This window comes from Arabidopsis thaliana, chromosome 2, assembly GCF_000001735.4.
Source record: "Arabidopsis thaliana chromosome 2, partial sequence".
NCBI lineage: Eukaryota > Viridiplantae > Streptophyta > Magnoliopsida > Brassicales > Brassicaceae > Arabidopsis > Arabidopsis thaliana.
This window is the reverse complement of record NC_003071.7, coordinates 15,439,698-15,454,123: the sequence shown is the minus strand read 5'-3', so window position 1 is coordinate 15,454,123 and position 14,426 is coordinate 15,439,698. Positions and strand designations below refer to the sequence as shown.

The window sequence follows — 14,426 nt, the reverse complement described above, 5'->3', positions numbered from 1 at the left end:
TGAGGTTCACTAAAATTCCAAAATGAACAACAAAAGCTCACTAATACTCAAATAAATTCTTAATCAAAAGCATTCCGATATGATTTTCAATTACTAGGATCCAAAATTGGGACACAAAATTTGGATTAGATACACTGCCTACAAGTAGATAATTCTCCTGAATATTCATCAATCAAGAATATTCATCTAATAACTAGTAACCAACCAAAAAAAAAAGAAAAAAAAAACTAGTAACCAACCACCATTGTTTATTTAGACTTGCTTTTAAAAAATTTGTTAGTTAAAAATATAAAATGGAATTAGACAATTAGTGGGTTCTATGTACCTCTAAAACGAGAAAAAATAAATCAGATACCAAAGAGAGAAGATTAATAAGATAGTTTTGAGGAAGAAATCACAATTAGAGCTTAAAGCATAGGAGGAACAACACAAACATGGGTTCAAGTACAACAACACGACGAATCACTTAAGCTCAACACGACAACACCTTTGACTCTATCTTTCTCATCTCCAAATAAAAACCAAACTAAACCATCACAGAAGCTGAAAAAGTTCAAAACTTTAAGGTACAAGATGGGAATTTTGTCGGACGACGTAGTGATAATCAGTCAATCGGAGAAAGAAGGTGACCCGAGTGTTATAACCATCAATTGTCCTGACAAAACTGGTCTGGGTTGTGATCTCTGTCGTATCCTCCTCTTCTTCGGCCTCAACATTGTCAGAGGAGGTAACAATTCCATTCCATCATTTTACTTTGTGTGGTTTTCGAAAATTTCTTCTTTTTGATATCTGTTCTGGTTTGTAACCTGAATGTGTTCGATGAAATTCCTCTGAGAAGATGTCTCAACTGATGGAAAATGGTGCTACTTGGTCTTCTGGGTGATTGGGAAACCAAACACGAGATGGAATCTGTTGAAGATGAGACTTGTAGAGGCAAGTCCTTCTTTTTCTTGGGCCTTTGGTATCTCAAGATGTTACCTTTCTGATTCTGAGTCTCAGCCTCCCAAGCTTCCTGATCTTTTCTTATTGAAGCTAGCTTGTTCTGACCGCACAGGGCTTCTTTATGGTTAGTTTGTTTCTGTTTGCTTATTGATTCTTCTGAATTTTGAGGTAGTTGTGGCCTTACTGTTTCTGTATTGGCAGATGTCACAGAGGTTCTTTACAAGCTTGAGATTAACATTGAGAAAGTTAAGATATCGACTACCCCTGATGGAAAAGTGATGGACTTGTTCTTTGTCACAGACACTAGGTATATAAACAAAGCTTGAAAGGAGATTTTTGATGTTCCTTGGATGTTTAAGTTAGGTGTGTTCTGTTTTTGTTCTTGTCAGAGAGCTTTTAGGGACGGTTAAGAGGCGGAATGAAGTGTATGAGTACCTGAGAGATGCTATAGGAGATTCAATGATCAGCTATGACATTGAACTTGTTGGCCCTGAAATCACAGCTTGCTCAACTTCCTCGTCGGTTGCAGAAACATTGTTCTCCTCGGATGTGTCGGGAGAGCATTCGAGTGGGTTACACACTTCAAGCAATGTTTCTATTGCAGTTGACAACTCGCTAAGCTCAGCTCACACCCTCATTCATATCACTTGTCAAGATCACAAAGGTCTTCTCTATGATATTATGAGGACCTTCAAGGATTTCAACATTCAGGTTTGTGCAAGTCTTTAATGGGTTTTTTCTGACCCTTCAAATTCATATGCTTTGCTTAAACCTTGCGACTGTTATTTACATGAGACTCGTTTTCTCAAATCTTATTTGATGATCAGATCTCATATGGGCGTTTTACAATCAAACTAGGAAAGAACTGTGAGATCGACTTGTTCATAGTGCAATCTGATGGCCGAAAGATCCTTGACTCGAGCAAGCTAAATGCATTGATTACTCGTTTAAGAGCAGAGCTACAGCAACCTCTGAGAGTGGTAATGATGAATCGAGGTCCAGATACTGAACTTCTAGTCACAAACCCAGTTGAGTTATCAGGAAAGGGACGGCCACAAGTCTTCCACGACATAGCACTTGCCCTCAAGAAGATCGATACCTGCATCTTCTCGGTATAATATAACTCACCCAATCACATCATTCGAGCTCATACCAAAAACAGTCCATTTTTGTATCATCTAAATATCGATGAATCTGATGTCTTTACTAGGCTGAAATTGGAAGACACGTGACTGGAGACAGAGAATGGGAGGTGTACAAAGTGTTGATCAACGAAGAAGACAGCTTACCAATCCCGAGAAGCAAGATAGAGGAAGAAGTATGGAAAACTTTGATGGGCTGGGAATGAAAATCTTTCAGAGTATAGGACCATTAGCTAACCTCAGACTCATCGAAAGAGTATGGCTATAAGATTTGTCACTTTATGATGCAATGAGTGTATGTAGATTAATATGATACGAGGAGATATATCTGATAAGCCACAGTGTGTATATATGGTTTGAGTCTTTCTTTTTGTGTTGATGAGAAATTGTAAGTAGAGAAAAGCAGAACGTTGGAATGTTGTAAATGAGTACTGTGTGGGTTTCATAGTAAGAAGCTAAAGTTTTTCTCTTTGTTGTATTGAGCTGAGATTTTTCTCATATTATATGAAGTGAGTGGCTATATCGTAATTAAACACTTAATGAGGGGCAAAAAGTGAAGGAGAAACCTAAGAAAAATGGCGACTCTTTAAGAAGCACACGAAGACAATCCGAAAGCTGACCACAAAGTTTTCTACTTTGCAATTTAGATAAATCTTTCTATCCACTTTGAGAATAAATTAAGGGCTCTCAATTTCGAATTCTGCTTCTCCAACGAAAAAAACGAAATCTTTAATGGCGAAGAAAGGAGGAGCGACGCTAGCTGAGGATGCACCATGGCGAGTTTCGTCAGGAAGACCAGTGCCTAAGATCAGTCGCTCTCCGGTTTTATCTATCTCTCAAAACCCAGAAACCGATTACGCCATTTCCGTCATGAAGGTTGTTTGTTTTGCGGATTGCAATCAAATTTGGGAATTTTCACAGTTTTTTTTAATTATGGGGTTGCGTGTAATCTCTGCAGCATCCGAATCCTGTGGGAGGTGGGTTTGCGATGGAAGCTGTACTTGAATCCGCAGGACCTGAATGCGTTGTTCCTGGCCAAGTAACACCTCTTCGGTTACTTGGTGTTAAGGTTTGTTACTTATTGAGAAATTACTACTTTAGTTTGAGTTCTCTTGATGATGTTTGAGTGTTGGAATTGGAAAGAATGAGGATAGTTATTTGTTGTGCTTGCATGTGTGTAGTAGAAGTTTTTAGTATTCAAATTGGCTTAGAATTCATACAGGAAAAGTGTCATCTTCTGTTGTCTTCCTTGTAGAATGTTCGAGTTGATTTGGTAGTTTTGTGTAAGTTTTGATTTTTGGCTCACTCTTGAGATTAGTTTCTTAAACCGTAGAGCTGCCTAGGTCTGAACATAAGGGAAATATTAGTTTCTTTTATTCCATAGGTTTTTAATCATTCATGGAGTATGAGGTTTCATTTGTTAATAGTTTCATTTTTGGGTGTATTTGAATAGGTGTGGCCTGTTGAAGTTGATCTTAAATTCTTGGAACCAGTGGGAAAGGAGCTGAAAATGCTTGGGAAGGTAAAGACCAACACTTTTATTGCTATGTGTCTTAATCAAATTTATCCACTTGTATATGACCTTGTCAATATGAGCCAATACCTTGGATAATCTTGTTTCATTCTCTGTATTTGTTTAATTTGAACTCTTAAAGCTCTTGTTTGCCTAAGGCTAGTGTGTTATGTGAAGTTATTATAAGAGAGGGTTAGGTTATTGTATCCTATAACTCCTCGCATATCAAGATCATAGATGGTCATTTTTTTGTGTGTGGGTAAGCTCGTTAGTTAGGAAAAATCCTAAAGTAATTATGTGGCTCAACAAGGGAGACTTAGTGGGAGTTGGATCCTGGTAGCATTACTAGTCAAGCCACTTGGTTCTAACCGAGAAACCTGAACTCTAATTGGTATGCATAGATTAATCATCTGCACACAAACAGCTAATGGCAGAAAATATCGGTTAGACCGGAATTTTGATTGAGCATCGGGTCAATCATTATCATAATTAGAAATGAAATGTGTTCAGCACGTAGTATGAACGCATTAGAACCTATTTTCTGTTTTGTTAGCATGATCATAATTGATGTTTTCTATTATCGATGGTTGTAACTTGTAAGTTAACAATGATCTATCTGTTGTTCCTGAGAATGCAGTTCATGGACAACGCTGTCGAGCTGATGAATAAGTCCTTCATTGACCGCTAAGCACAGTGGATAACCGGTCATATACTTGTCAAGGTTCTACACCTGGAGTTTTGGGATTGCGGGATATCTGTCTAGTCGCCAGAACTTGTTAGTGGCAGAGAGATCTGATATGAGCAAAGTTGAATACGGTGTGCGTGTGTTTGTATAGAGGATTTTTACAGACAGAATCTATATACTATCAAATAATTGGTTTTAATGACAGTTTTAAAAATGTCTTTAAAGGCTTATTATCTCCATCGTTCTTCAAGTTTTCCACTCATTCCTTGTCGAAATGAATGAAGTTCTCTTTTGAGTTCCAAAATGGGATCTCAGGAGTCAAGAATAAACCATCTTTCGTCGATGGATCGTAAACGATACAAAGCTTTTACCGATTTCACGAACTACACATGTTAAAACACTCGCTGAAAATAGAATTCGACCTAAAAATAACTAACCATAGACGTATGGTTAACCAAAATGAAGTTCTAAACCGATTAAGGTAAAACTCACGGAATAAAATTGTCCAAGTAGTGTGTTGTCTCACGTAAGAAATATGATTTAATAAACAAGATCATTGATAAGTGACGTTGTCGTTGGAGTAACAGAAAGAAGCGAAAACTTTAAATAATCACGGAGAGAATGTTAGGCACCGCCCGGCCCATTTGAATTCATAAAAAGTGAACATAATCTCTCCACAAACCCAACAACGTGTGTACCAGTTTTACTTTAGAAAAACAAAAAGTAAACTCTAAGATGGTGTTATTCAATTATGGAGTTAAAGTCAATTCTTTAAGCTTTAGATTTGTTTTCTGATATTGCTTTTAAGAATATGTTTGTATGAATTTCAAAATCTCTGCAATATGTCTTGGATTTTGATTCTAATGATTTACTCATGAAACTCCAAAAAGGTTTCGTTTCAAATCAATTAATATACAAAGATTTTACAAGTCTTTTAGTTTTGAATAACATTGGGTTTTAATGAAATATTTAAAATCTTAATTGAATAACACCAAACTTTAAAATCTATTAAGCATGATTTACAAATATGAGTTCCAATAACACTAGATTTTAAAGCTGGATTTAGAATCATTAGTTGAATAACAGTGGATTAGTGTTGGATTTCAATTCTATTAAAATCCATTAACGAATAACACCCCCTAAAAGTATAAACAATATCTTTGAGAAAAGAGAACCCTAATAATGTACCTTGATGATACATTGATACTTGTTAATCTTCTTCTTGTATTAAAAGAAAGGTGATGTATGCAGACAAAAACGTTACTCTATGAGTGAGAATGGTTAGTATCTTAAAATGTTAATCATGTGTATTCTTTACTACAACTTAGTTTCTACAAAATACTCTCATATAATGAATCATAGTTCAACAAAATTCATAAGGATAATAAATCTATTTATCATTTCCTAGAAGACTGGAATACTAATAATGAAAATAATTTAGAGAAGAAAACCTAAAAATGATGAAGATCTGTGAAAATTTTGGGACCCAAACATTAATAATTTATGCATTGGTCAGTCACTCAGCTATTTACTCTTTAGCAGATAGTGACCAACCAGCTGTCCTCTTTTACGGTCCATTTTTCAATCACTTTTGATAGTTTTTTGGCTTTGTCCCTCCTGCGAATCTGTATCCCATATTGTTTTGTTTTGACATATTTAACGATAATGAATTTGTGAAATCACTTTTGCCCTAACGTGGTTAATTAGTGCCAATAAGATGCTTAGTTTGTATATATTTTCAATCTTCACAATAGCAGAAAGATAAAAGGAAACGCCAACAAGTTTGATCTAATTGCTTTTGATATTATTGCAGCTAGGTCGTTTCTCTTTATTTAAACATCAATATAACTGCTAGAGTGCTAGATAAAAATTGTTACAGTTTGATGCGGTTCAACTTTCACTTGAGATTGAATTCTAAATATTCTGCGTGTTACGGTGTATGTATGAAAAGTTTATGTTTAGTTCATGTGACCGACCTAGTCTAATTAATAAAGGAAGAACTAGATTTGTGGCTTGTGAGAGAGCCATATGATTGATAAGGACCATAATGGTTTGGTACGAGTTATGAGTGTACTCTTATTATACTATTCACTCACAAAAAGGTTGATGAGAAATTACACATTTATAGGGAAAAGGGAAAGAGAAACCTACAAAAACATTAGGTATAAGTTTCCAAAATGGCACATGGGTATTGAATATTATATCGAACATTCTAGATAATATCATATAATATATAATTTTGCCAAATTATACAACAATATACATATATTATAATGAGTCTAAAATGGCGTAAATAAATCTTCAGATTATCTCAAAATCTAATTATAGAAAATGGTGATCACATTTGAAAGATAGTTACTCTAATGTAACGAAGCATATTTACCTTCAAAGTTACAATGTTCTTGTATAGAAAACATAACTTATTCGGAAGATAATATGTCGGCAATTGCACCAGTGTACGATTCTGCTAGTGGCGTCGACCGAAGTTTCAAACTCTCCTTGATCAGTAGAAGAAAAGACAATGAAATTGTAAGGAATTGGTACAGACGTTTTCACGTGCTTCTGCCAATCCGTATCCATTTGGCCAAAGATTTTGAAATATCTCTAAAATGCCAAAACCAAACAGGAATTCTAATTTTTGTTATAAAACCCGAAAATGGTATCGGACAAACGAAGACATTAGGCAACGTCAAACTTAGCACCTCATCGAATCATGTCTTGATTTTGGTCGGACCTGTTTGACAAGTATGGTTGAGACTTGAGATCTCTATTGCAAAACAATCTTACTGCTTAAAATAAGTAAAAGGAAAACAGATTAATCTTTCTCATTGGATCTTATTTTTCTAAATTCACACCCTTTGCAAAATGCAAATACAAAGCAACATAAAAAAAAGAAAAGCCGTATTCACTATTGAGTATTGATTGACTAGTAACCCTCACTGACTGACCCCTACAATATCATTTTATTCCCTTATTGCAAAACGCCAACCATTCCAACTTTCAAATTTTTACATATACATATGGTGAATTTAATTTGTCTTCTTCTTTTTTTTTTTTTTTTTTTTTTTTGTTAAAGATATGGTGAATTTTGTTAGACGTAAATAGATCGAAACTTGTATCAAATTCTAGTTTTTTTAAAAAATATATATAATTATATATCATATTTTTTTATTACTCATAATTTGTTTACTCATTTCTTATAAATTCGGTCATAAATAAAGTTAATGTGTAATAAGACTGATGTGGAATTTAAAAGTTTGACAAAATGGCAAAAAGAGATATTGCAACACTTGAAAACTTAAGATGAGATTGATACATAATTCACATTATATAGTCGAAATTGCAATGGCCACTCTTGAAACCAACGGACAAGGATTCATCTAAAAGATCGAACGATCATAAACCCCTTGATGATTCGAAATTACACAAACGGAAATTAAAAAGACATTAAAATTCAAATTCAAAGTCGAATAAAATTACACAAGAGAGAAAAAGAGAGATTAATTCAGTAGTCTGTGGTTGGGAGCTGCTCGTGTGTGGTGTTGATGAAGAAAACTTCGTAGATGAGTCCAGCGATTCCACCGCCGACGAGAGGTCCGGCCCAGTAGACCCAGTGGTTGGTCCATGTCCAGCTCACCACCGCTGGTCCGAAAGCCACGGCGGGATTCATGGAGGCTCCAGAGAAAGCTCCTCCAGCTAAGATGTTGGCTCCAACAATGAAACCGATTGCGATGGGAGCAATTGTTCCAAGACTCCCGTTTTTGGGGTCAATGGCTGTAGCGTAGACGGTGTAAACAAGCCCGAATGTCATCACGATCTCGAAAACGAAAGCGTTCAACACTCCTACTCCAGCAGAGAGACCAAAAGCCGGCACAGCCTAAAATTTTCAAAAGGTTAATTAGTTACTTGACAAAGAAGTTAGGTCCAAAAAGAGATCTAATAAAGGGCTAAAGGGTAGTTTGACATACCAAGCCACCGGTGGCGAATTTAAGGATGAGGCAAGCGACGACGGAGCCGAGAAGCTGAGCAATCCAGTAGAGGATACCACGGAGGAGAGTGATGTTACCACCAATGAAAGCACCGAAAGTGACGGCAGGGTTAACGTGTCCACCAGAGATGTTGGCACCAACTGAGACAGCGACGAAGAGTCCAAAGGCATGAGCCACTGCAGCAGCTACGAGACCAGAAGGAGTGGTGGCTCCGTTTTCAGTGAGCTTGTTGAAAGCCATGCCAGAGCCTGAACCGGCGACGACAAAGATCAAAGTTGAAATGAACTCAGCCAACGCCGCCTTTAAGGCATCGGGACGGGTGGCTTCATCTGGACGGCCAATGGCGATGTTTCTGATCGGCATGATCGGACGGCTGAGATTTAAGCTTCAAGATGCTAGAAGAGTGGGAGATGGATTTGATGATTTTTTCTGGTCTACTATGTGCTCTTACTTATATCTGAGGTGGCGCCATTTTGGTGACCGGTTACCGGATGATATATTATTAATATTTGGTGGAGAAATTATTTGATTGGAGCGGTTAGAGATTTAAATAATTTTGAAAACAGGCTAAACAAGTACATCGCTATAATTCCAGCGAAGCGGAACCGACCAATCTACGTGGCGGATAATGACTTGTCATGTTTGTACATGTATAGAGCTTTTGTCCCTTTTTCATATTCTCTCTCTCGAATGATCGATAGTTCTAGAGGAAAATAATACGATTTTATTCTTGTTTTTCTCCAACTATTTTGCTAAGAGGTTTTTACTTGATTAGTGGTAGAATTTAGTCTTGATATATGTGTGGTAAAAATACTCAACTGAGTATACGGAGCAAGCTCCAAAACAAAAATTATAACTAAAGATGGTTACTAAAAATATTTCATATCTAATCTATAGTCATTTGTTTCTTCCTTACTTATAATCTGTCGTTGTTTTTTTGTTATAATGTCGTTGTTTTCTCTTGGGTCTTTATTCTCGAAACATAAATAATTCTGTGTAGATAAGTCACGGCTAGTTTTATGAATTTGATATTCGTATAGTGACATTACATGCTAACCATAAGTTATGATATTTTTTTATATTATCGCTAAGTAGAATTATGTAGCATAAATGATATTCAATGCCAAATCACTACGCTTTATTCTAATCGCAATTCTTTCAACTCGCTCTCCAAGTATACGAGAAAATTATAAGATGTTATCTTGTTTGTGGCACCAATTTTTCTGTGATTATATATTTATATTGTTTGTGGCACCAAATTTTAACATTCGAGACAATCTCACATTTTTTCACAATCATACAGAAAGATTATATATTTATTTTAGCATTTTATTTTGTGGGCCAATTATCTATTGGGCAAAAAGTATTGTGTGACGGCCCTCCACTTAAGGAAAAATAATAATTTATGAATGTCCTACCACCACGATGCAATCTGTCCCTTTTGGGCGGTTTAGGTTTACAATTCGGCTGAGAGGTACTGCCAGAAAGTGATTAATTTCCAAACAAAATTTAAAATGTCATATTATTTATTTAAAATAATAATAAATAAAAGACGTGATAATTTCGTTTTTCTTTTGTTTAATTTGATCTTTTTTTTTTTTAAATATAATACTACAAATTTTAACAGTGTGCTAATTTTTATTTATTTTACAAGCCTTGACAAAATAGTTGAACCATTTTGAAGTTTTTTGCACAGTTCGAAGTTCATACAACTGATCCAATTTTCTTTATATAAAAACAGAGCCCGCAGATTTATATAAATTGGAAGGGATTAAAACGATTGCTTTTTTTTTTTAACACATGAAACATGAGTCGTGTGTGTGTAGAGAAAATTATAATACGATACCAAACCAACTTTCCTATCAACACGGGACAAATTTGATATCTTTTTTCTATCATCTCTTTCAAACATACTGTGACCTGTGATTGATAAACATGTGAAACTTTTCCTTTGATGTAAGTCGTGTGATTTTAGAACTACCTAGATTGGGGTGGATTGTTAGGTGGATGATCCATTGTTTTTGCCTTTTTGGGTGGTTCACATAATGAACATTGATGGTGCACAACATCAACTGGCATGAATACTGCGTACAATCACGAACGTTCTAGTGACAATGTTCCAGTATTCTTTTACCAACCACATGTACGTACTTCTCAAAAACATAGCTAGTAGCCGAAGTATTTTCAAAACGCTAGCTAATCATCGGAATTCCTCATATATTTGGTGACACTTTATTGATTGGTGCATTTCCTTGTTGACTTTTTCTCCTTCTTATTTAAAACTTGATTGAGAACAATCATTTTTGGACCGTTTACCTTACCTTTGTATAACTAACTAAGATTTCAAAGCATTAACTATCTAAAAACGTTGAAAGAAACCAACCGTATACGTGGACATAATTAAGTCGTTCAGTTTTATGAACGTTACTAATCTGACGTTTTGAACCATGGTTTCTATTTAAATCGAACCATATCGTACACATATTTTTAGAAAATAATTCAAATTTTCATTACATAAAAAACTAAAAACATGAAACTGATCCATAAGGACCATATTAGTTTTGGTGCAATAAGCTATTAAGTTTTTTTCCTTATAAATAAAACTTAAAAATATGTATTGAACAAGTGAAAACGATTTTTAATATTTTTTTTTGTTTAATGATTAAAAAAGTAGTAAGCAAAAGTTAACTAAGACATCATCATCTTACCGAAACTATTTTTTTCGTTAATTATGAAAATGATTAGGTTTGGTGAGTTTGGGCATATTCTCTCTCTTTCTCAAGTTTGTGAATTGTGTGGGGTTGTGGTCGGTGTACTATTATATTCAAGTGCTCCAAATTAAATCATTGTTAATTTGTATTGTTAAACAAACAACAAAACTGAAATATTTGGACGATATGATGATAAATATGTTTTTTTTTACTATGAGAATATTGTGATTTTAGAAAGAGTATTATCTTCACTTCTTTAGGCAGCTAGGCAATTTGTTACTTGTTTAGTCTTGCAAAAAAAACGAGATAAGGGGCACGAATCTCTATGATATAATATATAAATGATAATCAATGAGGCTTTTTTTTTTGTCGAAATAATTGTACAATGTAATGTCTGAGAACGTACGTACGTTGATAGATTCGTCGTTGCTCCATTTTGTTATTTGTTTAAAATTTTAACTTTTAAATCTTTACAAACAAAAAGATTGAGAGCATATAAATTCTTTTAAATAAGTTTGGTTAAATAGATAATTTATTTATTTAATTTGAACTGAATCTCATTTTGGACCAATATAAACTTCCATCAAACAAAATTAAACAACAGAGACTAAATTTTGTCTATTAAACCAAAATAGTGGGTTTTTTTTTTTGGGGTCAAAACAACCCAAAATAGTTAAGTCGACAAAAATGAGGGAAGAAACCAACAATATTTCTAAGTATGATCCGAGCGAACTACAATCCACACCGCCCAATCTATTAACCCGGCCGACCAATAAGAAAAAAAAGAATTTGTTTTCTTTTTGAACCAAGAAAGAATTCACATCACATTATTATTGTTGACTTAAATAATACTTTTAATGATTTTTCTTAACGTGATAAAGAGTGTATGCAAATTTAAATGGCTTCTCAATGCAGAAAATAATATCATCACGTTGACAAATTAAGATAGTATAAATATATTAGATTATGGGACCCCTAATGAATACAATCATGAATCATCTAACCACAAATTTATTCATTTCACTTAAAAAACTTAATTATAGTAACCAGATTTAGTTATTTTCAAAAGTAATCAAGCGGCAAAATCAAAATTAGAAGGACCGTATTTATATTGCTATGGTAGAGAAATTTCTGCAATAAGGTTATATAAAGATGGATAATTCCTTGTTTATAGCTAATGCTTTTATTAACGAATGAGATGCTTAACTCGCACACATCATACCAAATCTGCCGATATATCATATGGGAGAAGTAACTTTTCCTGACCAGTGACTGTTTTCGTTTTTGATACCGACTCAAATAACATACCTTCTCTCCGGCTCTCCATGGTGCATTTTATTGGTGACATTTACCCATATACTGCTTTTATTTTGTGCCCTTTACAATTCTGCTAACTTGAAAGTTCGACTTCGTGCTATCATCTCAAGATGTTGTAAGTAAAGCTCATTGGTCATTGCTACAAAATGAAAAATGTGTTATATGGGAAGTACGGTTTAACAATACAAAAATCAAAATCAGAAGATAGGGAACATCATCCAGAAATGAACGCATGCGAAATAGAGATTATCAATAAACAAGCAACGTTTCACAAAATTAACAAAGGGAAAGTAAGTATATAGAAACAAACCAAACAAGATACTAGCCAGCCAACGTCTTATAACTTGCCACTTTTGTAAGATAGAAACTACCACCATGTAGATGTATTTTCTGGACACAAAAGGCATTTCATTTATTTGAAATCAACCCTTAATAGTACACCAGCCAAAGTCTTATATATAACTGCCCCACTTTTGTTTTCTCCAGCCAAAACTCCAATCACCTTATCGCCTGTACCGAAGTCGTTTAAAGTTGAAGTATCTCAGCGTTTATTTCTTCAAGCAAGCCTTTGCTTTATATCTATTGAGGCGTTTAAGAACCGCTTCCCTATACTCTACCACTTTGGCTGCTCCAGAGCGCAGCTGCGATTCGATGTCAAACTGCAGTTGTACAAGCTCCGCGTGAGTCTTCCCATCAAGAAGTTCTCTCACACCAGCTTCAACACCAGCGTGTAGTGCTCTTTCTTGAGAAGCAAGCAATTCCTCATCTCTTCTACGAGCTTTAGTTAACTCCCATTCTCTGATCCTCTTAGTTTAACAGAGAATTCATCTAGAGATGCTCCATGATGAACATCTTTTTCAATCTTCTTCCGCCACACGAATGTCTCGGCTATGTTGGAATCCCAAAAGGGTTTGAATCATTGGAGTACCCAATAACTGACTGTCTCTTCAGTTTCTTTGAAGCACTTAGTGCCCTTTTGGCCATATACTCGATTTCGTCTCTCTGCTTCTTCCGCCTTCCATGCCTATCTCTCTTACTCTTACCATGAAAATTCATATTTGTCTAGTTGGAGACGACAATCTGAGATCAGTGGGACGGTGGTGAAAACTTCTCCTCTCCGATCCGACGATAATGGATCTTGTGATTGAAACAGATTTTCAGAATATCGGATTGTGTTATGCTCGAGCCTTTACGTATATTTAGCTAAAAGGCTAAACTTAGTCCAAAGCAAAAACTGAAAAAGGGTATTTAATTTTCTCCATTTTTTTAAACCAACCTCTCCTAATTGGTAATTGCACACCACATTCTACCTCTTTAAAAGAAAAAAATAATATATTAAATTTAACTATTACAAATATAATAATTAGGAAAAAATTGAAAGCATTAATAAAATAATTAAATAAAGAAAACTCTTGTAGGTTCAAGCCCTTAATTATCACACTATGGAAAAAAAAAATATAGGAGAAAGAAGGCGAGAAGAAGCAAACATAAGAAAACAGCTAAGAAGAAGCAAAGCCAATTGACTAGAGAAATGTTTCCGGGGAAAATATTGCTAACATGTATCATTAGATTCAAGTCGGTGTGTGAAGTACAAAAATTGCTCATGGAATCTTCACTCTTCCGCCATTATCCTACCTACGTGAAGATAATAGATTTATAAATTATCGGTTAGAGGAATTGGAACTCGATCTCTATCTACAAGAGTCATGGTAAATACTTGTCTCTTGAAAGCAGTGTTTTGCAAAACGAATTTTTTACCCACTTGTGTAAATTTTTTGGTAGTACACAAACAAATGGAAATAGAAAAATGAAGCCAAAGTTTATAATAATTACTCTTATAGATGATCATCATCCTAATTGTCACTTATTAGTGTTACTACTCCAATTTTGCTGCATCCAACACTTGCATTCCTCCATTCAAAGCCATAATTTACACTCTAGTTAGTGTTGAAAGAAAAAAGGAACAAAGTGATTCAGAGAACACCGCTCAAATTATTGGGCCAATAATTTGAGCATTCTTATCAATCTATAGAAACAAAAGAATGATCCAAAAGCAACGGGCTTAAAAAAACCGCTATTATACCCGGACCCGTCTTGTCGGGTATGGGTCCATCGGTTACAATTGGT

The 14,426-nt window shown here is 34.9% G+C and overlaps 4 protein-coding genes and 2 long non-coding RNA genes across 7 annotated transcripts; 3 read left to right on the top strand and 3 right to left on the bottom strand.

The window, feature by feature from the left end:
- The first annotated feature begins 304 nt into the window (after positions 1 to 304).
- Positions 305 to 2,604, top strand: ACR10 (ACT-like superfamily protein). The gene is made up of 6 exons (NM_129240.3): positions 305 to 727; positions 839 to 1,066; positions 1,144 to 1,249; positions 1,332 to 1,653; positions 1,770 to 2,054; positions 2,153 to 2,604. Exons 1-6 carry the CDS (start codon positions 574 to 576, stop codon positions 2,288 to 2,290), a joined length of 1,233 nt encoding a protein of 410 aa, NP_030235.1. The 5' UTR covers positions 305 to 573; the 3' UTR covers positions 2,291 to 2,604.
- AT2G36835 (uncharacterized protein) lies at positions 2,592 to 4,544 on the top strand. Its single transcript, NM_129239.4, has 4 exons — positions 2,592 to 2,960; positions 3,043 to 3,153; positions 3,538 to 3,606; positions 4,235 to 4,544. The coding sequence occupies exons 1-4, from the start codon at positions 2,817 to 2,819 to the stop codon at positions 4,283 to 4,285; spliced, it is 375 nt and encodes a 124-aa protein (NP_565852.1). The 5' UTR covers positions 2,592 to 2,816; the 3' UTR covers positions 4,286 to 4,544.
- A 2,958-nt stretch (positions 4,545 to 7,502) lies between these two features.
- GAMMA-TIP (gamma tonoplast intrinsic protein) lies at positions 7,503 to 8,830 on the bottom strand. Its single transcript, NM_129238.4, has 2 exons — positions 8,251 to 8,830; positions 7,503 to 8,159 (listed from the first exon to the last, which is right to left on the bottom strand). The coding sequence occupies exons 1-2, from the start codon at positions 8,632 to 8,634 to the stop codon at positions 7,788 to 7,790; spliced, it is 756 nt and encodes a 251-aa protein (NP_181221.1). The 5' UTR covers positions 8,635 to 8,830; the 3' UTR covers positions 7,503 to 7,787.
- A 3,449-nt stretch (positions 8,831 to 12,279) lies between these two features.
- Positions 12,280 to 12,514, top strand: AT2G08835. The gene has a single exon (NR_140417.1). It is a non-coding gene; the product is annotated as an other RNA (long non-coding RNA).
- Positions 12,454 to 12,807, bottom strand: AT2G08830. The gene has a single exon (NR_140416.1). It is a non-coding gene; the product is annotated as an other RNA (long non-coding RNA).
- AT2G36815 (mid region of cactin) lies at positions 12,793 to 13,355 on the bottom strand (the record flags this gene model as incomplete). Of its 2 annotated transcripts, none has more annotated exons than NM_001161087.2 (2): positions 12,793 to 13,097; positions 13,228 to 13,283. In NM_001161087.2, the coding sequence occupies 2 exons, from the start codon at positions 13,281 to 13,283 to the stop codon at positions 12,848 to 12,850; spliced, it is 306 nt and encodes a 101-aa protein (NP_001154559.1). The 2 variants fall into 2 exon arrangements, with proteins under 2 accessions (NP_001154559.1, NP_001154558.1); NM_001161086.1 differs by lacking the exon at positions 13,228 to 13,283 and adding an exon at positions 13,288 to 13,355 and having other exon boundaries at positions 12,848 to 13,103.
- Positions 13,356 to 14,426: the final 1,071 nt, after the last annotated feature.

What these genes read in the sequence shown, in the direction of transcription:
- GAMMA-TIP (NM_129238.4), bottom strand. Translation starts at nt 8,634, where the DNA reads ATGCCGATCAGAAACATCGCCATTGGCCGTCCAGATGAAGCCACCCGT. An exon ending in AATTCGCCACCGGTGGCTTG is followed by an intron (nt 8,160 to 8,250) that starts GTATGTCAAACT and finishes TGAAAATTTTAG; the next exon opens with GCTGTGCCGGCTTTTGGTCT.
- AT2G36835 (NM_129239.4), top strand. Translation starts at nt 2,817, where the DNA reads ATGGCGAAGAAAGGAGGAGCGACGCTAGCTGAGGATGCACCATGGCGA. An exon ending in TTCGGTTACTTGGTGTTAAG is followed by an intron (nt 3,154 to 3,537) that starts GTTTGTTACTTA and finishes GTATTTGAATAG; the next exon opens with GTGTGGCCTGTTGAAGTTGA. An exon ending in AGCTGAAAATGCTTGGGAAG is followed by an intron (nt 3,607 to 4,234) that starts GTAAAGACCAAC and finishes CTGAGAATGCAG; the next exon opens with TTCATGGACAACGCTGTCGA.
- ACR10 (NM_129240.3), top strand. Translation starts at nt 574, where the DNA reads ATGGGAATTTTGTCGGACGACGTAGTGATAATCAGTCAATCGGAGAAA. An exon ending in CCGCACAGGGCTTCTTTATG is followed by an intron (nt 1,067 to 1,143) that starts GTTAGTTTGTTT and finishes CTGTATTGGCAG; the next exon opens with ATGTCACAGAGGTTCTTTAC. An exon ending in TTCTTTGTCACAGACACTAG is followed by an intron (nt 1,250 to 1,331) that starts GTATATAAACAA and finishes TGTTCTTGTCAG; the next exon opens with AGAGCTTTTAGGGACGGTTA.